Source organism: Artibeus jamaicensis, unplaced genomic scaffold (assembly GCF_021234435.1).
Source record: "Artibeus jamaicensis isolate MK-2021 breed Jamaican fruit bat unplaced genomic scaffold, CSHL_Jam_final contig_1410, whole genome shotgun sequence".
Lineage (NCBI taxonomy): Eukaryota > Metazoa > Chordata > Mammalia > Chiroptera > Phyllostomidae > Artibeus > Artibeus jamaicensis.
Genome location: NW_026521281.1, coordinates 1,131,509 through 1,157,078, shown reverse-complemented (window position 1 = coordinate 1,157,078; position 25,570 = coordinate 1,131,509). Strand labels below are relative to the sequence as shown.

General features: G+C 34.0%; 1 protein-coding gene across 2 annotated transcripts in view; it reads left to right on the top strand.

Moving 5' to 3' along the window:
- The first annotated feature begins 1,300 nt into the window (after positions 1 to 1,300).
- The window catches only part of WNK3 (WNK lysine deficient protein kinase 3), a 116,107-nt gene continuing 91,837 nt past the window's right edge, over positions 1,301 to 25,570 (top strand). For both annotated transcript variants that reach the window (XM_037153661.2, XM_053667574.1), the window contains exons 1-3: positions 1,301 to 1,829; positions 24,101 to 24,273; positions 25,295 to 25,515. In XM_037153661.2, coding sequence (XP_037009556.2) covers positions 1,305 to 1,829; positions 24,101 to 24,273; positions 25,295 to 25,515 — 919 coding nt within the window. In that variant the 5' untranslated portion in view covers positions 1,301 to 1,304. The remainder of the gene's footprint in view (positions 1,830 to 24,100; positions 24,274 to 25,294; positions 25,516 to 25,570) is intronic.

Below are 25,570 nucleotides of genomic sequence, written 5' to 3'. Positions count from 1 at the left end.
TGATATTTCTGTCCCTCTCTCCTTCCCCTCTAAAGATAAATAAGTAAAATCTTTAAAACAAACAAACAGAAAACTATTGGATGTTCATAACAGCATTATTCATAATAATCAAAAGGTAGAAATAACCTGGTTCATTGACCAGATGAATGGATAAACAAAATGTGGTATATTCATAGAGTGTAATAATTATTGTTCGACCTTAAAAAGGAATGAAATTCTAATACATGCTGCAACATCAGAGAACCTTGCAAATATTATGTTGAGTGAAATAAGCCAGATACAACAGGGAAAATATAGTATGATTCCACCTATGTGAAGTACTTAGAATAAACATTCATAGAGGCAGAAAGTATGATAGAGATTACTTCGGGACCAGGAGATAAAGAGTTATTTTTTAAACATTTTATTTATTTATTTTTAGACAGAGGGGAAAGGAGAGCAAGGGAGAGGGAAAGAAACATCAGTGTGTGGTTACCTCCCGTGAGCCCCCCTACTGAGGCACCTGGCCCACAACCCAGTCATGTGCCCTTACTGGGAATGGAAACAGCAACCCTTTGGTTTGCAGGCTGGTGCTCAGTCCACTGAGCCACACCAGGCAGGGCGAGTGATTGTTTAATGGGTTCAAAATTTCAATTTGGAATGGTGAAGCATTCAGGAAATAGATAATGGTGATGATTGCACAACATTGTAGATGTACTTAAAGTCACTGAATTGTATGCTGATAATGGGTAAAATAATAAATTTGACATAAGTATATTTTACTACAATAAAAAAAACCTATCAGGTTAATTCCAGAATTTTAGACAAAAACCACCACTGAGAAATTATGGGCTTGTTTACTTACTGTGTCTGTTACCTTGTAGCTAAGCAAAGTCAGGGTTTAGATACTTGTTTTGAATATGATGGATTGCACTGATAGATGGGACTGAGAACTAGGTTTCTAAGCAACATTCATTCAATATGAAGACTTACTGAGCTATGTGCCAAGTAGCCTGCTGCTAGGCACTGAGGACTACAGTGGTAAACAAGATAAGACATAGTCCCTGAAGTCTGCTGGTTGCTAAGATTAGACAGAAAAAAGAAGAAACTTCTTATTAAGAAAAAATGGATTAAATAATCAGGTGACTTATTTTCTCCTGAATGATTTTGTGGGGTGATTTTAAAATGTCCTTTTTTCCCCCCCTTCAGGTTACTATGGAAACATGACCACATAAAAGGAATTCCATTCTCATAATTCTGGTACATGAGATGTAACTGGACTAAAGAGTAGAACAGGAAAAAAGTTAGTGCCAACCTCAGCTACAATGGCTACTGATTCAGGGGAGCCAGCTAGCACAGAAGATTCTGAGAAACCTGATGGAGTTTCATTTGAAAACAGAGTTCATCAGATGGCAACAATTTTGACAGTGGAAGCTAGACGAAAGGAAAAAGACAGTACCATCTCTGCTTCTGGAGAAACTATAGAAAGGAAGAGATTTTTCAGAAAGAGTGTTGACGACAAAGTCATTGAATCTTCCTCCAAAGATCAGAGAACAAAGACCGCAACAAACATTCCAAGAGTAGAAAAGCTTCCTACAAATGTGCTAAGAGGTGAACAAGAAGTTAAGTTCGCACATTGTTCAAAGGCAGCTTCTGATTCCTCAAAAGATTGTTTCAAGGAGAGAAATGAAAAGGAAATGGAAGAAGAAGCAGAAATGAAGGCTGTAGCTACTTCTCCTAGCGGCAGGTTCCTGAAATTCGACATCGAGTTAGGAAGAGGAGCGTTTAAAACAGTATATAAAGGACTGGACACTGAAACATGGGTCGAGGTTGCTTGGTGTGAGTTGCAGGTGGGTATATAATCTTCTTTGTTTTAATAAATTCCAGTTTTAGTTGACTTGGCCTTCTGAATGATCCAGGATTAAAGTGTATCACAGATTAAAATGAAGGGCTTGTCCTCTCACCTCTCTGAAATTAATGCTCTCTTTCTAGGTCCTCTTAGGAGCTCATAGCACATTTTTTTTCTCATGTTGCTTTTCCCTTTGTTTTGAGGTGGGGGGAAGGTACTGTGGCTTTGTTTGGGAAAACCTCTTAATTTATTAATGTTAGGAAATTAACATTCCTGAAACCCTTAAAGTCTGATTTTGAAAACTTTTACTAAATTAATGCCTTATGAGTTGACTGTGTATATGTACTTGAGGCTGTCATGATATATGAGAAATACAGGGCCTGGCACAAATAACACCTCTTTTTTATTACATAGAAATCTTTTATTACACAATAATAAGCATGTATTTCTGTAACATAATATCACACTCAAGCACACCATATGACATTGTAGGTGAAATGTTCAAATTGCTGTCCATCTCATCTGAAACCCTACCAAAAACACTCAATGGCGTTATTTCTTCCAGACCCTGTATATTGTGTGATTTCTTCCTTTTCTTTTTTTTTTTTGCAGGAAATTTGGGGGGGGGGTTCACGTAATGTTATTTAGAAAAGCAAATGCTTTTCTTAATTCTTTGAGGACCTCTATTAATATAGACTCCCACAGGCCTTTGAGTTTACGTCAGAGAGGATCTCCTGAAGAAATAATCAGTAGAATCTACTGGGGTTAGTCAAATGAAATGTGCTTAGAAAGGAGAAATGAAACCAACAAGACCATAGTTGAATCACTTAGACATTTTGTTCCATAATAAATGTTAATGTGGACTTCTAACTGATGGATGACAAAATGGGGGTCGAGTATTACAGAAGGAGTTATAATGTGAATAGTTTCAGAAAGGCGTAGGTCAAATATAAGGAAAACTTTTGTGACCTCAAATCAGCTTATGAGAAGTGGTCAGTATTCACATGAGATGCTTAACATTAATCTTGAATAAAGCCGGTTGTTCAATACAGGTTGTTGTTCAAATTCCAGTGGTCTCTGCTTGTGGGTGTGTAAGATGTCACACACTCTGAATATGCTGTAGGTTGCTATTTAGAAAGGTTGGAATTTAGTGAAAATCCCTGCATGTCTAGGAAGCTGTTTTAACGCCTGGTTTCCAAACTTTACTTTGTGAAAGTCATTGTTTGCTTCATATGCAAATTCCAGAGCATATTGTCAGAGATTCAGAATCATTAAGTCTGGATGAGATGCAAAACAGCAATTTAACAGGCTTTCAAAGTGCTTTGTATGTAGGAAGTCCCTTGATGAATCTGTGGAATGCAAATTACTTAGCACTAGAGCCACTCTAGTAGTTCCTTAAAGGTATGTGCAGGTATGGGATTTGCTTGATTTTCTTCTCAACCCCTTTTTACCCTTTAAGAATCTTATAAGGTCTGTGTCACAGTAGAAATATTACATAATGCAAGGAAAGAAACATCAAAACCACTAGAAATTCTGCTACTTTGAGGATGCTTTAAACAACTTATTATATATCTTTCTGGACTCTTTCTTTAGCGTGTGTGTGTGTGTGTGACTTTTTGTATATTTTCTCCCTCACAAAATGGAATCAAACTGTAGGGTTTTACAAAATCTTTTCAAAAAACTTAACCATTAACATCTTTTCATTGCCAGTAATTGTACATTTATATCATTATTTTAATAGATGCCCTTATAATTTATTTAATTAGTCTTCTATTATTGGACATCTAGATTTTTCTCCATTATTTCACTATTATAACCATGGTTGTGGTGAACATCCTTGTATATATATATATTGAAAATAACATAAATTTTAATTTCACCTGTGCATTGTGACAGTAGTAACATGTAAGTTCCAGTCACTTGGTAGTAAGCTCCATAGTCAAGATAGGTCAGGGTGGAAATGGGAGGGAGGTAGGGAGCACTGGGGGGTGGGCTGGGATGGGAGTAAAAGACAGAAAACAAAAGATAGGTCAAATATCTTACAAATTATGCACTGTAGGTATGCTAAATTATGTTCAGGTAAAACTTGAAGAAAATATTCTAGTGATAGGATCTGTGGCCTATCATTCACCTGTGGAAAAATGCAAAGATCCCATAAGGTTTCACCATGCCAAGTGTAGTCCCTGGACCAGCAGCATGGATCGTCACCCGGGAGCTTGTTTGAATTGCATGTTCCTAGGGCTCATTCTAGACCTACTGAATCAGAATCTGCCTGTTAACATCTGCAGGTGATATATATATATATATATATATATATATATATATATATATATATATATATATATATATATATACAGCAGAGTTTGAAAAGCCCTGAAATAGGGAAACAGTCCCAAGAACTAGCTGAATCAGTGGAGGAAGTCCCTGAATACACTAATGTGACAAAGCTTTACATTATTTATCATATATACTGATTCCTTGCATTCACTCCAGACTTTCCAAATCATAATTTCCAGCAAGTGGGACCCAGGAACTTATTTTTTATTAAGAATTTTATTTATTTTGTTTTTTAAAGATTTTATTTATTTATTTTCATAGAGAGGAAAAAGAGGGAGAGAAACATCTATGTGTAAGACAAACATCAATCTGTTGCCTCTCTTGATGAGGGACATCACCCAGGCATATGCCCTGACCCAGGCTCTAACCAGTGACCTTTGCTTCGCCTAACTAATCAAGCCACATGGGTTAATGCAAAGAACTTGTTTTTTTTCTCATTTTTTTTATTTAGTTATTTTTTAAGTACAGTTTTTTGTCTATTTCTCCCATCCAAGCCCCCCGCAAAGAACTTGTTTTTAAAAAGTTCTCCATCACCTTTTTCACCCAGCCTCCAACCACTTTTCCCTCTGACAGCTGTCAGTCTGTCCTCTGTATCTATGAACCTGTTTCTATTTTTGTTTGTTAGTTAATTTTGTTCATCAGATTCTACATATAAGTAAAATCATATGATACTTGTCTTTCTCTGACTGGCTTCAGGGATTAAGACACAGACACAGAGACACAGAGAACCCGAGGGAAAGGAGGGAAAGAGAGTGAGGGGAGATAAATGGTGATGGAAGGAGACTTGACTTGTGGTGGTGAACACACAGTACAATATACAGATGATGTGTTACAGAATTGTACACCTGAAACCTATATAATTTTATTAACCACTGTCACCCCAATAAATTCAACTAAAACAAAACAAAACAAAACAAAGCAAAAAAAAGTTCCCCAGGTACTTGGATACATGGCCAGTTTGGGAACTGTCTCATATGGAGCAAGTGCTGTCAATTATATTAAGCACATTTTAATTTATACAGAGAACAATTGCAATTTTCTGTTATGAAAGGAATGTCAGAATTAGTGGACTTAGTTGATATAATTGTTGGATATGATTTCATTTTCTGAGTATTTGGAATTAAAACTAACTTAGTTAGAATCCCAGAAGGATAAGGGCACCACTGTTTAATTACTTTCCTGTGAGTATTATGCAGTTTCTAATGAGCTACTTCTCATATTTTTTCATAAAGTATTCTTTATTATATAATTAAACAATTTTGTAAAAAATCACCCCAACAAGTAGTTGAAATGTCTAAATTATTCTAGATTCTTTTCCAATCTTTATGTGCATGTATGTAATATATAAAATTGATATGTCAGTTCTTCTCTCTTGTCAGTTTGATATGTATTCTATTTATTAATATTAAAATATGTGAACTGTAATGCATTCACACCACCTCTTGCTTAGGCTTTCCCCTGAAACTGTTCTGTTCTTTTAAAACAATTTACATGTTTTACTTGAAATTCACAGCTCAACAAAAGGTTTTTATAACTTTTTCTCTTGATGGCACCCCCCTCCTCCATCATTGTGGATATTTGAGCTTTGTGTAACAATTCTTAAAAGCACCATATCCATTTGTTTAGAGTGTTGTGACAGTGCAGAGAACCAGGATAGAGATTTTACTGCTGATATATGATGACCTTGAAGATGTTAAAACAAACAGACAAACCCTTTGATGATGTAGATTAGATTTAGGATTAGGTCATAAACATCTGCATTTCATATTTTATGGTTTCTGTACATTTTTAATATATTAGTAGAAATATTTTGACCTATTATTCTTTGTAAAGAACTCGGTAAATTAGTTGGTAATTCCTTGCTATATTGGTAATTTACTGTGAGTCAGGGTAATCAGTCATAATTTCTGTTTAAAAGACTTTATTTAGTTCATGGTGTTGAAAAACCTGGTCAGATGTTACTGAAAGTCCTGTTTATTAACTCTTAGAAGAAGTCAATCACAAGAGTTTTTAATAGTTTGCTCCTCCACAAACAACTTCAGAATCAGCAGTGCTCTGCTTTTACACATGGAAACATAACCAGGTTTTGCTTGGAAAAATATTTTCCCTAGTACATTTGTCATTTGTTTTCTTGATGGAACTGACTTTCATATAATGGGTCTATTTTTAAATGAAGGAACATCATAGATATCTGCAATGTTTGTTTCTAAAATGTAACTGAGTGCACCTGCAATAAGTTTCACTGGAGGGTCCCATGTGACTGTGTGCTTTCCAGGGTAATTAAACAGGCCTTCTTTTAAAAGTCTAGCTATAGTCTCTGAAATTAACAAAAACATCTGAAAGAAAGATTTAAAAAAAGACACAGTTGCCTGAGGAAAGGGGAGAAAATGGGACATATAATAGTGTCAACAATAGAAATAAAGGGAAAAAAAAGACAAAAATTGACTTAGGTTGATATGTTGACACTTTCATTACAGTAGTGAATATATTCAAAGCAATGCTATGGAAGAAATAGTTTAGAAATTCATACTTCTACACTGAAAGCTTCTATTAAAATCGTGGAGAAGTATATTTTTAGGCATCAAACCTACATTTAATTGTGAAATTAGAATTCTATAATGTGAAAATAGCTGAGTTTCCAATAAAGGAAAAAGTAATTTTAAAAATATATGCTGGAATTTCTGTTTCTGAATACATATTGTTGTTATTCAAAGTAATCACCCTGGGGTACTTTTTGCTATCAAAATATTTTTGTTATGACCCTCTTGGAAATGTTTCCAGATTCTGTTTGAGCCACACAGGAAAATGCTCATTACATTTAGTCACACCCCAAAAAGTGTTACTCAGTCTGGATTTCCCATTGTATTAACCACACCCAGTCTTCAAAATATAATACTCTCATTGAAGTGAGGAGGAATAAAATTTGCTTAAATATGTATGTTCTAGTCTCTGTTTAAAAACTAGTCAAATAACTTTATTAAATATAAACCAAAGGCAGGCACTTTCATAAAATGACAGGGTGAGAGCAGCAGGAGATAGACTTGGTTTGAAATACTCATTTTCCTTGTTACTTCAAAGGGTTGGTTTTGAGCTATCGGCTTGATAGATAACAAATTGACACATATAGTAGGCTGAACAGTTAATTGCACCTTAAAGATGACCATGATCTAATCCCAGAAACCTATGAATATTTTACATTACATTACAAAAAGGACTTTGAAGATGTGGCTGAAATAAATTAAAGGTTTTAGTAGATTATCCTGGATTATCTAGGTTGGCCCAGTGCAATCACAAGGGCCCTTATAAGAGAGGAGAAAGGATGGCCACAGTCAGAAGGGGATCTGATGATGGAAGTAGAGTTCGGAGTGATGCAATTGTTGGAAGTGGGCAGTGAACCAAGAAATGTGGGCAACCTCTAAAAACTGGAAAAGGCAAGGAAACAGATTCATTCTTCCCTCAAGTGTACATTAGGAATAAAGCCTTGCCAACACCTTGATTTTACTCTAGAGAGACTCATTTTGGACTTCTGATCTACAGAAATGGAAGGTAATAAATTATGCAGCTTAAAAACAAATTGGTGTTGTTTTAAGCTGCAGAATTCCTGGTAATTTGTTATAATAGCAATAGGAAATGAATACAGTATACACAGCTGCTATTCATTCATTTGTTCATTCATTCAACAGATAAATATTTAGTGTCTATAATATGCCAGAACTGTGTTAAGTGATAGGGACATAATGGAGAAAAAGCAGCCACAGGCCCTATTTTCATAAATAGAGGGAGTTTATAGTCAGTAAGAAGGTTTAGAGATTGGAATTAGTGGAAATCAGATAAAAGGGCTGTTAAAACATAATTTTGTTTGAAGGAAGTGGTGAGGGGTTGGGAGTAGCAGGCAACAGGGATACCATTCCTTTACTACTTAGTTTTTTCTTTTAACTTTTTATTCTGAGATAATTTGCTACTAACAGAAGATTTGCAAAGTAACCTAGAATGTGCCTGTATGCCCTTCACTCAGTTTTCCCTTATGTTAATATCTTAACTAGAGACTATTTTATCAAAATGTAAGAAATTATTGTTAGTACAATACTATAAAGTACAGGACCTATTTGAATTTCACCGGTTCTTCCACTGATGTCCTTTTTCATTGCTATGATTCAATCCAGGGTTCCACATTGTATTTAGTTATGTCCCATTAGTCTTTTCCAAGATGTAATAGTTATTCAGTCTTTCCTCATTTTCCATAATCTTGAGCTTTTGAAGAGTACTGCTCAGTTATTTAATAGAATGTCCCTTAATTTGGGTCTGTCTTATGGTTTCTCATAATTCAATTTAGGCTGTGAATTGTGGCAGACATACTATAGGAGGGATGCACTCTTCTCAGTGCATTATATCAGGGGGTATACATGTTGTCGATGTGGATTACTGCTGATTATAACCTTGACCACTTGCTTAGGGTAGCATATGATAGGTTTTCTGTACTGTTAAATAAATATTTTTCCCTTTGTAGATTAATGAATATCTTGGGTATAGATACTTTGAGACTATGCAAATAACTGTTTCATCTCCAACTTTCCCTCATTGTTTTAGCACCAATTGGTATATTTTACCTGTAGTATTGCTGTGGTATTATAATGGTGATTTTTTACTTCCCCAATTCCTTCTATATTTGTTAATTGGAAGTACCTCTTTGTTTTATGTGATCTCTTCCTAAATATGACTGCTGAGTTTCTGAAAACCCCCAAATTTGGGAATTTGTGGTTGAGGAATTTTAGTATATCTTAAGTTATTAATAATGGTACCATACACTTTCCTTTTATCAAAATTAATATTAATTGAACTTACACAGGTACTTAATTTGAATGTTTTATTTAATACTTGCAGTAGTTACATTAGGTAGAGATGATTCGTTTTCAGATGCTAGAACTGAAGTTTAGATACATAAAGTAACTTGCCCAGAGGGGCAGAACAGGAATTTATATTCCATCGGTTATATATAAAACATTTGCACAGGTGACTTAAGAAATTCCCTCTCATTACTTATTTGAGCACATCATTCTTTTATGTTTTTAAACCACTTTTGAACATAGTGTTTCTTAAATGGACTCTGTTTAAAATAAGGTCCTTTTTTAAATTCTCACCCAAGGACATTTTTTTCATTGTTCTTAAGAGAGAGAGAGAAGAAGTGGGGAGAGTGGGGAGAGAGACAGAGAAATATTGATTGCCTGCCTCCTATATACTCCCCAACCGGGGATGGAACCTACAACTTTTTGGTGTTTAGGGGGATGCTCTAACCAACTGAGCCACACTGGCCAGGGCTCAAATAGGATTTTCTAAAAATATATATTTTTAAATTTTATTTATTTACTTTTAGAGAGAGAGGAAGGGAGGGAAAAAGAGAGGGAGAGAAACATCAATGTGTGGTTGCCTCTCATGTGGCCCCCACTGGGGACCTGGCCTGAAACCCAGGCACATGCCCTGACTGGGAATGAAACTGGCAGCCATTTGATTTGCAGCCTGCGCTCAATCCACTGAGCTACACCAGCTAGGTAAAATAAGGATCTTAACATTAAACTGGTGAAGCTCAAGGGGTACCAATTAATAATGTCATTTAAGGAAATTCCATGGCTTGAGGAACAGTTCCTTATTGTGTTACCATGGTTCAAAGTCTGGCCTTCATCTTTTATCAGCGTTGGACACATTGGGGGGATATTGACTCATGCTAACTTAAATGCCTAAACCTAGGACACAGGTTGATTAATTCAGAATGAAGAATGTAGTTGTTAGGTCAAATGCTTAAGTTAATCTCTAGGCTATATACATGGGAAATTAAATTAGAGCCAGAAGCTGGCTTGGTAAATATAGGAAATAGATGTTCACTGTCTTCCTGCTAATACAATAGACTAACCAAATGAACTGAATGGTCAGGTCTTGACTGGATGAGGACATATTCTTTGTTCAACAGTACTGGAAGACAAAGGAACCTGGTTCAGTATGAGTTTCATTCCCCTTTCCATTATCCTGATATCTGCCAGATATCTAGCCTGATATCTATCCTGATATAGGCAGATATCAGGATAATGTATAATTATGACCACTGCCAATGAGCATTTTTCTTTAGGTATTAATACCATGGCTGTCTGAAAGCTTTAACCTACTAATATTGCCAGATTATGACCATTATATGTTGATTTAATTTTTAAAAATATTTTTACATATTTATTTTTAGAGAGGGAAAGGGAGAAAGAGAGAGGGGAGAGAAACATTGATGTGTGAGAGAAACATCAATTGATTGCCTGTCGCACGCCCCCAACTGGGGACTTGGCATGCAATCCAGGCGTGTGTCCTGACCAGGAGTCCAACAGGCAACCTTTTGGTTTGCAGGCTGGCACTCAGTCCACTGAGCCACAGCAGCCAGGGCTATATTTTGATTTTTTAATTAATTATTTGGTGTTAACATTTACAAATTGCCATTGCCCCAGTGTGTGTTTATTTTATTTAGCTGTGGTTCTGGGGTGCTACACAGCCTCTCCATAGAAAGTGGCTTGTGACTGAGGTATCTGCAGTCATCACTGAATATTGTTTCTGAGAGTGATGAATGGAGAGTGCTTGGGTATCAGAATACAGCAAACCTGGGTACAGTGTTGCCTGTGCCAGTTAGGTACCTTGGGCAAACTAAGCTACTTAACACTTTGAAGGTGTAGTTTTTCACTTAAAAAGATCCTCACCCAAGGATATGTTTATTTATTTTAGAGAGAGTGAGACAGACAGACAGACATATTTATGTGAGAGAAACATCTATTGGTTGCCTCCCATACGTGACCAGACCAGGTACTGAACCTGCAGCCTTTTTGGTACATAGGAGAACACTCCAACAAACTGGCCGGGGCTAGTTTTTCACTTTTAAAAAATATAGTAAATATTTCAGATACACAAAAACATAATAAAGAGTAACACAATGGAACCTGTGTACCTACTACTCAGCTTGAGAAACAAAATGTTGATTAGAGATAGTGCCTATAAAGCATGTGGTACACGTTTGGGTGTTCATTAAATAATTGTGATAAAATACTGATCAACCTCATATTTATCCAGAATAGTCATTGATAGACTGCTTTGTAAAGGATGCACATTATGAAGCTTTCATAGTGTTCACCCTTACATGAGCAAGTTATTTTATAATACAGCTTTTATAACATTGTTGATTTCTTCCTACTTTCACGTTTGCAGAAACAGATCCACATACCCTCTGACCTGGTTTTGTACTTCATTGTTGGTGTTTGCATTAAGAGACATAGCTGATAAGGCCATAGTTTACCTTTTGGAAATGAAATGCCTCTTATCTTGAATAAATACATATGCAGGTTAGTCATGTTGGTATTGTGCCTTGTCTCAGGAAAGGATTTGTGTACATTTTTAGCATGCCATATATTATAATAGATTGTGTTTAGTTAACATTCATAAAAGGACTAAATCTTTTTAAAGCAGTATTGTAGTGGTTGAAAACTATTTGGTAAATTTGTATTTGACCTCTATTATACTTATCATCCATATAAGTTCATATTTATAACACTGAAAATTTGATATTTGATTTTTTTGAGGAGAGGTGCACTTACCTAGAGACAGTAAGATTAATGGATCATTTTTGTAGACTGTCACTTTCCTGGCTTCTGACTATGTCAACTCCATTAGCTGTCACTGCTCTGTTGTTTGCCATTTGTGGTTCATCATCCCTTTGTTGTGTAAGAGCTCTTCATTGGCAATGTGTGAAAGTTACCTCATCAAAGTGATTATCATTTATACAACAGTGGATGTGTATGTGTATATGTGTATCTGTATTTAAAGGAGGGCTATTCAGAAGCTGAAAGCTCTCTTATGGATTCAGGTGCTATGTTGACAGGTTTATTTTTGACTCACTGAATTAGAAGTGGACCTTTGAAGACTTTGGCCATACCTTTTTGTGGATTTTTTACCTCTAGCAGTACATCTAGGATAGATAGCAGTTGTAACTTTTTAGAGTTGTTTATTCCCACTGCTGACTATTTTTAATCCATAGGATCACAGGGTAAAGTAGTTTATCTTGACACATGAAAGACTTATATTTAGTAATTTAATCAGAGGGCATCAAAGTTTATTCATTATTCTTTTTAAAAAGATTTTATTTATTTATCTTTAGAGGGGAAGGGAAGGAGAGTGGGAGAAATATCATTGTATGGTTGCCTCTCGTGTGTCCCTCGCTGGGAACTGGCCTGCAACCCAGGCATGTGCCCTCACTGGGAATTGAACCACGATCCTTTGGTTCGCAGGCCTGCGCTCAATCCACTGAGCTACACCAGCCAGGTATTCATTATTCTTGAGAGAAGATTTGTTGATCTATTACACGGAAAGGACTTCTAACTAATTACAGGGACATTTAGGACTTAATGTTCATCTTAGTTTAGACAGAAAATCATAAATACTTGTCTTTAAATCTCTTCTAAATTTAGCATTTCTTTTGTTCTTTGAGTTCCTCAACTCTTTCTAAACTTTTTAGTAGAGATATATTTGACATATAACATTGTATAACTTTAAGGTATGCACTATGTTGATTTGATATATTTTATCTATTGCTGTGTGATTACCAACATAGCATTAGCTAGCATCTCCATCATGTCATATAATTATAATTTTTTTGTGTTGGGAACAGTTATGATTTAGTCTCTTAGCAACTTTGAAGTTTATAATACAGTATTGTTGACTATAATCATTATGTGGTACATGGGATCTCCAGAACTTATTTATCTGCTGTAGTGTTCAAGAGGCAATTTGCTTGAAAACTGAATCTCCTTTATTTGTCACCTCAGAGACACATGACTGATCGTACAGGTATCAGTATGAAAGGCATATCAGGTTGAGAACCAATTTTGATCAACAATCAAGGCATTTTATTCTGTGAACAACTTGATTGAGAATCTGATCGTTCAAGACAGGACACATTCAGTAACCAAGGGTTTGACTATAGTTATAAGTTTGTACCCTTAAACATCTCCCAGATGCCCCACTCTCCAGCTCTTGGTAACTATTATTCTACTTCTCTGTTTTTAAAATTTCAGTTTTTTAAGATTTCACATATAAATATCATATAGTATTTTTATATCAAAGGGATACTTTCCACTTATGTTCATTGCAGTATTATTCACAAAAGCCAAGATATGGAAACAGCCTAAGTGTCCATCAGTGGATTAATGGAGAAAGAAGATGTGTCTCACACACACACACACGCGAATATTATTAAGCTATTGGAAAGAAGGAAATGCTGCCATTTGCAAAAACATGGATAAATCTTGAAGGCAGGCTAAGTGAGATAAGTCGGACAGAGAAAGACAAGTACTGTGTGAGTTCCTTAGTCCTCACTTTTTTAAATCATCACCTGAGGACATTTTTATTCTTGCTTTTAGAGAAAGGGAAAGAGACAAACATCAGTGTGAAAGAGAAACATTGACTGATTGCTTCCCATATGTGCCTGGACCAGTGATTGTTCACATCTGAAGTGAAAATTGAACCTGCAGCCTAGGCACATGCCCTGACTAGGAATCGAACCTTCATCCTTGTAGTTAGGGAACATTGCTCCAACCAACTAAGCCACACTAGCCAGGGCCTCAACTCTTTTATTTTTATTGTGTCAAGTGTACATAACGTAAAATCTACCATTTGAACCATTTAAGTATACAATTCAGTGACATTAAGTAAATTGACATTGTTGTACAACCATCACCACCATCCATCTTCAGAATTTTTTCATCATTACAAGCTGAAACTCTGAATCCATTAAATAACAATTCTCATTTCTTCACTTTCCCCAGCCGGTAGTAACCACTATTTTACTTTTTATCTCTGTGAAGTTATCAGTTCTAGGTGTTTCATGTAAGTGCAGTCATACAATATTTGTTCTTTTGTCTGTGGGTTATTTCTTTAACAAAATATTTTCAGGATTCATCCATGTAGTGTTATGTATCAGAATTCCATTCTTTTTTAAGGCTGAATTATATTCCATTGTATGTATATACCACATGTTTTTATCCACCCACTGATGGACATTTCCACTTTTTGACTATTGTAAATAATGCTGCTATGAACATTGGTGCAAAAATGCCCATTCAAGTCCCTTTTACTTCTTTTTGGCATACACCTTGAAGTTATATTGCTAGATTGTATGGTAATTCTGTGTTTAATTTTTGGGGAATTACTACACTGTTTTCCACAGTGGCTGTACCATTTTACATTCCCACCAGTAATACACAAGGTTCCAGTTTGTCCACATCATTGTCAACACTTGTTATTTTGTTGTTTTTTTCATAACCATCCTAAGTGGTGTGAAGTGATATCTCATTCTGGTTTTAATTTACATTTACCTAATTCTTAATGAAGTTGAACCTCTTTTCATCTGTTTATTGACCACTTGTATTTCTTCTTTGGAGATATATTTATTCAAGTCCTTTGCCAATTGTTGAATTGGGTTGTGTGTCTTTTTGTTGTTGAGTTGTAGTCATTTTTATATATGTACTCTTAGTATTAATGACTTATCAGGTAGGAATTGCAAATATTTGCTCCCATTTTATGGATTGCCTTTTCACTTTCTTAATATGCCTTTGATGCACAAAAGTTTTTCATTTTGATTAGGTCCAATTTATCTATTTTTTTCTTTTACCCATGTGCTTTTGTTGTCATATCAAAAAATCCGTTGCTAAATCCAGTGTCATGAAGCTTTTCTCCTATGTTTTCTTCCAAAAATTTTACAAAATTAGTTCTTTTCTTTAGGTCTTTGATTCGCTTTGAGTTAATTTTTGTATATAGCATAAGGTAAGGTTCCAACTTTATTGTTTTGCATGGGGGTACTCAGTTTACCCCACCATTTGTTGAAAAGAATATCTTTTCCCCATCAAATGCTCTTGGTATCCTTATTAAAAATAATTTGATGATATGCATGAAGGTTTATTTCAGCCTCTACAGTCTATTTCATTGATCTTTTTGTATGTCTTTATGCCATTAAAGACATACTATTTTGATTACTATAGCTTTGTAGTATGTTTGGAAATCGGGAACTTCAAGTTTCTTCTTTTTCAAGATTGTTTTTGGTATTTGATATTCTTTGAGATTCCATATGAATTTTAGGATTTTTTTTTTATTTGTGAGAAAAATGTCATTGGGATTTTGATAAGGATTGAACTGAATCTACAGATCTTTTTGGGTGTTGACATCTGGACAATATTAAGTCTTACAATCCATAAATACAAGATGTGTTTCCTTTTATTTATGTCTTTTATTTTAGCAGTGTTTCATAATTTTCAGTGTTACACATCTTTTGTCTCCTTAATTAACTTTGTCCTTTTTGATGAAATTGTAAATGGAATTGTTTCCTTAATTTTCTTTTTGGATTATCTATTTCAGTGTATAGAAATACAACCAACTTTTAAATGTTAAGTGTTGACTTGGTTTACAGCAACTTTGCTGAATTAGTTTATTAGTGTTTGATTTTGAATGTCAGAAAAAGGAAGCTAAACACTAGTAAAAAGGAAAAAAGTATGATGTAATTCTAAATTAACAGGAGCAAAGGAAACAATGAAGAACCTAAAATAAGATTGAAGTAGTAAAATTAAATAACATCATTTGCTTATATTAAATTTTGACATATTGCACTTGCTTGTTAAAAGAACTTAGAATGTCAGATGGGGTTAGAAAACAAAAGCCACATTGTTGTTTATAAAAACATACTTATAACAGTGATAAAGAAAAGCTAAGATAAAGGTATAAGCAAGCAAAGAGTAAGCAAGAATGGCAATATTAATATCTATCTCAGAAAGAAGATAAAGTTAAAGCTTCAAACAGGATATTATGAAGTTACTTCACATATTAAGAAATTATATAAAAGAACTAGGCACTAAAAATATTTTTGCTAATAATTTCAACTCAGAACTTCTAATAGATTCAAGGAAAAAGGTTAAATATTAGGTATAATAGGAAATTTCAGGTGCCTTTCTTTCCAAATAGTACAGATTTAACAAACAATAGGTGAATAAATATAGAGGAATTGGGTAATTGAATCCATAAAATTCATTTGATGTACGTGTGTGGATATATTTTTAAATAAGGAACATATATTTTTATAGTCTTCAAGTCATTAAGAAATTTGGCTGCATATATGGCCCAAAGAAAACCTTCAGTTAAAGAAAAGGGATTTTATATTCTGTATCTCAGTAAAATTGGAAATTATAAACAAATGGCCAAAATATTATTTTTATTTTTGTAATTTATTGATTTTAGAGAGAAAGAAATTTTGAGAGGGAGACTTGTTGTGCCACTTATTGGTACATTTTATTGGTTGATTGTTGTATGTGCCATGACTGGGGAGGTGACCTAACCTGCAACCTTGGCATATTGGAGACAGTGCTCTAACAACTGAGCTACCTGGCCAGAGCCAAAGATATTCTTACTTGGAGATTAGAAACCATACTCCTAGATAAATTTTGGATCAAGGAGAAAAATCAAAACTGAAGTTATAAACTACTTAAAAAGCAATAAAAAAGAGAAGACATTATAACAAAACTTCTTGGTCATTGTAAAAGCTACAATTCGGAGAAAATATATTCCCTAAAATGTCTTCATTATTAATTAATAACAATTAGGATAAATTTAGTACTCATTTTATGACATTAAGGAAATAACAGGAAAAGAAAGCAAAATAAAGGAAGAGGGAATAAAGAAAGATAACTGAAATTGCCCTGGCTGGTGTGGTTTAGTGAATTGAGCGCCCGACTGCTAACTAAAGGCTCACCAGTTCTATTCCCTGTCAGGGCTCATGCCTGGGTTGTGGACCAGGTCCCCAGTATAGAGGACACATGAGAGGCAGCCACGCATTAATTGTTTCTCTTCCTCTTCCTCCCTTCTTCTCTCTCTAAAAATAAATAAATAAAATATTTTAAAGAGATAACTGAAACTAATAAAAACTATAAACAAAAATAGAATAAATCTCTTTTTGGCTCACTGTTAAATGATTAATGAACCTGATGAAGAAAATAAGGGCGAAAAATGAGAGAAGAAATGAGAAATGAAACATAGCTATGCCGTAGAAAAGAGTAAGAGATACCATCTGCAACCTTAAGAACATATTTTTCCCCAGCATTTTAAGTATGAAACATTTCAAATGTAGAGTGAAGTTGAAAGATTTGCCAAGAACATCCTTAATACCCACCATCTAGTTTTTACCTTTAACATTGAAAACACATTTAAAATCTTAAGTAATGGATTACTCCTAAACAAAATATAAATAAAAAATGTACACACACAAAAAGAAAAATTTAATAGGCCATTTTAAATAAAAGATATAGTAAGATGATTTAAGTTTTTTTCCTGATACCAAAACAGGGAGGCATCCAAGAATATGTAGTGTACAGCATTGTTTATAATGGAGAAAAACATGGAACAACCTAAACGTTCATCAATAGATAAAGTGATAAATGGTGGTAGAACTATATGATGAGATACTGAACAATAGTTAAAATAAAGTATAATTATACATATAAAATAGGTAGGTATTAAAATATAATATTGAGCAAAATAGTTTGCAAATGAACACATATTCTTTATGCCTGATTTTTAAAATAATGAAAAAAAAAAAAAAAAGAAAGAAAACCCACCAGGAGCAAGTGGATTCAGAGCTTGATTTCTAAGTAACCTTTAAATGACAAATGATTCCAGTGTTAAAACTTCTTAACCTCAATTAATTTCATGAAGTCAGTATAATCTTAATACCAAATTTTATATCATACAAAAAAAGAATCGCACATACAAATGTAGATATTAAATTCCTTAGTAAATTATCAACAGATAGAATTCACCAATAAATCCAAAGAATAATATCCTGCTACCAGTTTAGCTTTGTTTTAAGATTTTAAGAATAATTCTGTATCATTACTTATCAATAAACCATATGATCATATCAGTAGGTACTGCGAAAATATTTGATAAAAATTAAACAGCCATTCTTCATTAAAAGTAAAGGTAAAGTAGGAATATGAGGACATGTCCTCAACCTGTTAAACTATTTTTGAAAACACAAAACTCAGTGAACATTCTAAGATGTGAAATAATATAGCTATTTTAATAAAACACAATGAGCAGTGGTGATTTACTATTTTTTCAGTCACCATTATTGCAAATATCTACTATATTGCATATAGTGGACATTTTAGCAAAATCAATAAATGAGAAAATTAACAGTATAAACATCGAGAAAGATAACTTTATATCTTTTGTGCTGATGATAAAATGTAATTATTGGAATATCTCATTCTCTAATAGCTCCTTTCTAGAAGATTCCTAGAGACAAATTTGGAAGGTAGAGGATGACAAAGTGGGCCCCAAGCCATCTTCTCCAACTTTTTCAGAGAAGTGGTTGGCTGAAAATAGCAGAGCAAGAATCAAGCCAGAGGCCATTCACTTGATGTCAAAACTATATAAAGACATTATAAGAAAATAAAACTACATACCGATATCCCTCATGAACATAGATGAAAAAATGTTTCATATAATATTAGCAGTCAAATCCAGCAATATATAAAAAGGACAACAGGTGATGACTGTGTGGGCTTTTCCTGGGAATGCAAGGATTGTTCAATATTCAAAGTTAATGTAATTTGACATATTAACAGACTACAGAAGAAAAAACATTTCCACATTTGCAGAAAAAAGCATTTGAAGGAATTCAGTATCCACTTATGATTTGAAAAAATCTCAGCAAATTTGCAATAGAAGGGAACCTCCTTAAATTGATAAAGGGCATCTGTTTTTTAAAGTTAGTAAGGTCAACAACCAACATCAAGTTAGTAAATGGTGATGACTGAATGCTTTTTCTCTTAACAAGGCAAGAATGTCTACTTCACTGCTTTCAGTATGATGTTCTCAGTATTGTACTGGGAGTTATAGCCAGTGAAATCAGGCATTAGAAAGAAGTAAAAGAAATGTAGATTGCAAAGGAAGAAATAATACTGTTTTTACTTATTGATGACATGATTATCTACGTAGAATATCGCAAGGAATCCAAAAACCATCCTGGAATTATTAAGTGAGTTTAGCAAGGTTGCAGGATACATGGCTAATATGCAAAAACCAGTTAGATCTCTAATCACTAGCAATGCATATGTGGAAATTGCAATTTTTAATTAAAAAGTACCATTTACAATAGTGCCAAAAATAAAATACTTAAGTATAAATATAACAAAGTATGGGCAGAATCTGCTCAAAACTAAAACAAAACAAAACAAACAAACAAAAAAACTACCAGTAAATTTAAAAAAACCTGAATTAATGGATTGCTTGTTGGAAGACAGTGTTATTAAGGTGTCAATTCCCTCCACATGACCCAGAAATTCAGGACAATTACATCAAAGTCATAGTAGGATTTTTTTTAGATGTTAACAGTCTGATTCCAAAATTAATATAGAAAAGCAAAGAATTAGAATAGCTAAATAATTTTGATGAAAATGATCATGGTTGAAGAATTCATGACTTACTCTAAGTCATGATTCTCTGGCTTAACTCTAAGAGCACAGTAATTTAAATGTATATGGCATTGGCAGAAAGATATGCAGATCACTGGAACAGAATAGAGTTCAGAAACGGATCTAAAGGGATATAGTCAAGGGATTTTAAAAACAACAACAAAAAAGGTGTGATGGCAATCAGTATAAAAAGGGTAATCTTTTCAACAAAAGATGCTGCAAAATTGGAGATGCATATTCAAAAAAATAAGCCTCCTTATAACTCTTACACATCATAGTTTAACACAAAGTATATGATAGACCATAAAACTGTAAGACTTCTAGAAGAAAACATATGACAAAATTCTTTTGACTTTTGTTTAAGGAAAGAGTTGTTGAAAGAGCAACAGAAACATGATCCATAAAAGAAAAAATGAATAAATTAACACAGTACAATATACAGATGATGTATTACAGAGTTGTACACCTGAAACCTATATAGTTTTATTAACTGATGTCACCCCAATAAGTTCAATAAAAATTAAGAAATTTTCATGATGAATGTAATTGCAATAAAAAAATAAATTGTTAAGAGAATGAAAATATAATCCACGGACTGGCAGAGACTATTTTCAGAGCACATATGTGACAAAAAACTTACATCCAGAATCTATAAAGAATTTTCAAAACTCAACTGAATAAAACAAGCCAATTTAAAAGTGGAGTAAAGATTTGAACAGACATTTCACTAAAGAAGACAGATGTATGGCAAGTAAACACATGAAAAAAGTGCTTGATACCATAATCCTTAGGGAAGTGGAAATTAAAGCTATAATTCTATACTCCCAATATACTTATTAGAATGGCTAATAACCAAACAAGCAAACAATCAAATGGAAAAAAAATAAAAAAACAGACTGCTGGTGAGGATGATGTATGTGGAGAAAGAAACTTATTGACAGGTCTGTCCAGAAGGTATCCAGCCACATAATATGAAAAACTGAAGAAGATAAAAGATACAAAAACATTGTACATAGGACAGTGACGCCTCAGTCCCCTTCAAAGTAGGCACCTTGGGATCTCACACAGTTCTCCCAATCACCATCAGTTGCCGTGTCATATTTTTCTGAATCTCATCAACAATCTCTTGACTTCAAAGGTGATTTTAGTTTTGGGAAATGCCAGAAGTCACAGGGTGCCAAATCTGAGCTGTAGGGGGGCTGAGTCACCTTGGTGACTTGATGTTTCACCAAAAAAAAAACAACCCCTGCACAAGTTGCAATGCATGAGTGGGTACATTGAGATGAAGTTGCCAATCATCAGTTGCCCATAGCTGCAGCCTTTTGCATCATCCCAATAGTTTCTGTGGAGGAATGTTCCATCTTAATGAAATATTTGATGCAGATTCATTGCTCTATTTGCCATAATTTTGAATTTGATGGCCACACAGTACACATGCTCACTTAATGGTGTCTACCATCCCCACTGACTACTACAGTGAAATCATTGTTCACACATGTGCATTCCAGTCCGCTCTCTTTGGCTACCAGGTTACATTGCTATCATACAAACTGTTCTTGTTATATTAACAATGGTGGGACTTTTCCCAGACAGACTTCATGTTGGTGAGAAAACAAAATCTAGAACTATTTTTCACTTTGTCAGTTCCCTGAAAGCAAACATGATCCATCAATCCTACTTGAGATATTTACCCAAGAAAACCTATGTTCACACAAACACCTGAACTTAAATGGTTTATACTAGCTTTATTGTATTTGCCCCAAACTGGAAACCACCCAAATGCCCTTCATCTGGGGGATGGAAAGGCAGACTGGTTATACATCTATAGGTGGAATATTGTTCAACAATTAACAGTAACAAACTATTGATTCTTGCAGCAGTATCAATCAGTTCAAAAGCCATTATGCTAAGTGAAAGTTGGCAGACTGAAAAGGCTACACACACACACACACACACACACACACACACACACACTCACTCTTCCCCATTTATAACACTTTCTGGAAAAGGTAAAAGGAGGAACTATTTTCCAGGGTGTACGCGTGAGGACTGGGTTTGACTATAAAGGGATGGAGGAACTGTTTGGTATTTTCATTGTGGCAGTGGTTACATGACTTTATAAATTTGTTGAAACTTATGGAACTGTACCACAAAAAGTCAATTTTACTAAATATAAATTTTAAAATAAAGAAAAATTAAATATGAGGCTCAGGAGAAAAGAAGTTGAGAAAGTAGCAGCTCATTGCTCTCTGTCCCTGCCTGTATGAAAAATCTTACTGAAACTGGACAAATAGAAAGATGTATTCCAGGTTCTTAGATAGCTACTTTTCTCCAAATTTATATATATGTAAAGTTAAGGTTGCAAAGTATTTTGTTTTATTTTAATTGGAAAAAGGATTTTAATGTTTGTATTAAATATAAATAGATAAGAATAGCCAATAAAATAATGAAAAATAGGAAATTTGCTTGCCTGACCAATTATTAAACCTACTGAAAGGCCCTGGAGTAGACAGATTCGTGGGAGGACGCAAAACCCAATATAGGTGGAAGGTTAATATGCAAAAAATCATGTTCTTTAAACCAGTGGGAAAAGAATAGTTTTAAGTGGTGGTAGCACAACTGATAAACCATTTAGGTAAAATACTGCATGTACAGAACTGAATGGTGCCTGGCATGTAATAAACTTTATTATTGATATTTTGGTTGTTTCTAAGTTTCCACAATTACAAACCATGCTGCACTGAATATTCTTTTACATATTTCCTCATAACCAAAACTAAAATTGCCAGAGGTCTGTTATGCTGCTTTGTAAAGGTTATTATGATGTCTTAACAAAGAAAAACTCTAACAGAAGTCTTTAGCCTTTGTCAAGTTGCTATTTCTTCTACTCTTGAGTTTCATAAATATATTTTATCAAGGTATATATATATCTTTACCTTAAAAAATCTTTTGTTTGAACTCCTATTTTATTGTTACTGCGGATTTATTTATATATTTCTTTTGTCATTTTTGGTGGGATTTAGGAAAGTAGGGGAATTAATATGTTGTCAACCATCTTGAAATGGAAACCGTACCTAAATTTTTAACTGGTGTACTTGACTGTATATCAACATCAAAACTTAAAATAGTTCTATCATCACTCCCCTCTCCTCCTGCTCCCCTTTGCAGAATGGAATTTTTTTTTTGTTCCTTGTGTATTGTATTTTAATGAAGTAATGTGGAATTTCAATTCCAGACTGTTTTCTTTGCATTATATATCTTCTGTTTTAATTCCTGTTTAGAAAGTTCACTGAAACTTACCAACCACTTGAGCCCCAGTTACTTAGACTAAATTCTAAGTAAGCATTCTTGGAAACATTGTATTACTAGTTTTTGTATGCCACACCCTTCTCTGGTGACTTTATTTGGCAACATTTTAACTGAAATTATTTGACTTATTTTTAGAAAGTGTTTGTGCTGTTCTATACTTTCTGTATCCTGGTTTTCATAGAAATGTGTTTAGTTTTCCATTATAAACTTGATTGATAGCTTATTTGGGTTCAGAATTTTAGTCTTCACCTCAAAATTCTGTAAACATTACTCTTATTTCAAATTGAAATTTTAAAATTGAATCTATTGTAGTAACATTCATTCAAACATTACTCTTTTAACTTCTAATATTTAATATAGAAGATTAGAGGTCCAAATCCTCTTAAAAGGTCTTCTGTTGGTTGGTAACTTTACATTTCTGTTTGGAAATATGTTGGCAATTAATATATTTGAGCACAATAAATGTTTAGGTGTCTAACATTTGATTATTCCTGTCCTGACATAGATCCTTTAAATGTGGAAATTGAGGTTTCTTAAGGAACCTTTCATATTATTTGTGTTGATTATTACTTTTTCTCATTTTTAGATAATGATTTTATTTTTTATTTTTTATTTTTTTATAGTTCAATTACAGTTGCCCCCATTACTTTCCCCTGCTTTATCCACCTCTCATTGCCTTTGTCCATGGGTTTTTTATACATGTTCCTTGACTGCAATGGAAATTTCCTTTTTTTTTCCAGTTTCATTGAGATATAATTGACATAGAACAATGCATAAGTTTGAAATACACAATATAATGATTTAATATATTTATCAAAATTATTCCCAGAAAAAGTTAACTTCCACGATGTTTTTGAAGATATTGATTTATTATGTAGGTAGGTTTATAACACAGTTACAAAATGTAGAAATGCTGCATTGCTGTATGGAAGCAGTCGGAGTAACTAACAAAGGCTGTCAGGTGATTACATAGGTCCTGAGAAAAGAATTGGCAGGTGTAAATAAATACAACTTAGAAAAGCACTCATTTTAGTGGCATTAGAAATGTGCATGAGAATTTCTATCCTTTAATCTGGAACTTTTTCCATTTCAGGACCGGAAATTAACCAAAGCTGAGCAGCAAAGGTTCAAGGAAGAAGCAGAGATGTTAAAGGGTCTCCAACATCCCAATATAGTTCGATTTTATGACTCCTGGGAGTCTATATTAAAAGGAAAGAAATGCATTGTATTAGTGACTGAACTTATGACATCAGGAACATTAAAGACGTAAGTTCACCCTGATATTGCTTGCTAGTGAGTTCTTTCTGGAAATAATTTTCAGTAGTCATAAAAGTTGCTTGTAAAGTGACACGACTTGATTAAAGGATTTGTAGGATCCTGAATCTAGTGACTTTATTTCAGGGCAGGTTAAAAAATTAGGATGTTACTGAAATAGACAAAAAACTGTACTTGAAAAATAACTAAATAAAATTAATTTAAAAAATTAGGATGTCACTAAAGTTTGCTAGAAAATACAATGTTGAGGCCCTGGCCGAGTAGCTCAGTTGGTTAGAGCATTGTCCTGATAACACTAAGGCTGCAGGTTAGATCTCCTCTCAGATCAGGGCATATACGAGAAGCAAGCAATGAATGCATAGATAGGTGGAACAGCAAACTGATGTCTCTCTCTTTGTCTCTCTCCCTTTCTCCCTCCTTCCCTTCCCTCTCTGTAAAATCAATTTAAAAAGAAAATACAATGTTTATAAATTAATATTTCTGGGATATCATAGGATTTTAGAATTAGAAGTTATTATAGAGAAAATGTAACGTCATTTTGTAAATGACACTGGAAAGGTGTGGTTAGGTTCACATATATGTAGTCTGTTTTGTTTCTGACAACAGCTTTTCATTTGATGGTATAATCACTTCTAACTATTAAATGTGGGGTATACATTTTGTGTTTTCTGCCATCTTTACACTAAAATTTTATACAGTTAAACCCTCTGCTGACTTTGTATTAGGAAGTAGAGAAGGGCTTTTTAAATTGTGCTGCCATTTCACAAAAGGCCACTCTGATTGGAATGATTCTTGTTTTGAATTAAAAATGCTAAACTTGGTAGGTTGTCTTCTGAAAGAATGAATTTTTAGATTTCAAGTTTTCTTGCTATAACAGACAATAAAAAAACAAGTTAGTGATGCAGTCATAGTATAGCATACACAGTATCTGCTAGCTTAAATGATTTACCCTCATAGTGATCATATAGTAAGTTAGGTATTTTTATTAATACGTCTTTTTTTCTTTATGTAGGTACTTAAAACGATTTAAAGTCATGAAACCAAAGGTCCTAAGGAGCTGGTGCAGGCAAATTTTAAAGGGGTTGCAGTTCTTGCACACTAGGACTCCACCTATTATTCACCGGGATCTGAAGTGTGACAATATTTTCATCACGGGACCTACTGGATCTGTGAAGATTGGTGATCTAGGCCTAGCCACCTTAATGCGCACATCATTTGCTAAGAGTGTCATTGGTGATTAACATTTTATGGTTTATTAGTTGACTAAAGAGAGTTGTTCATTGTACAC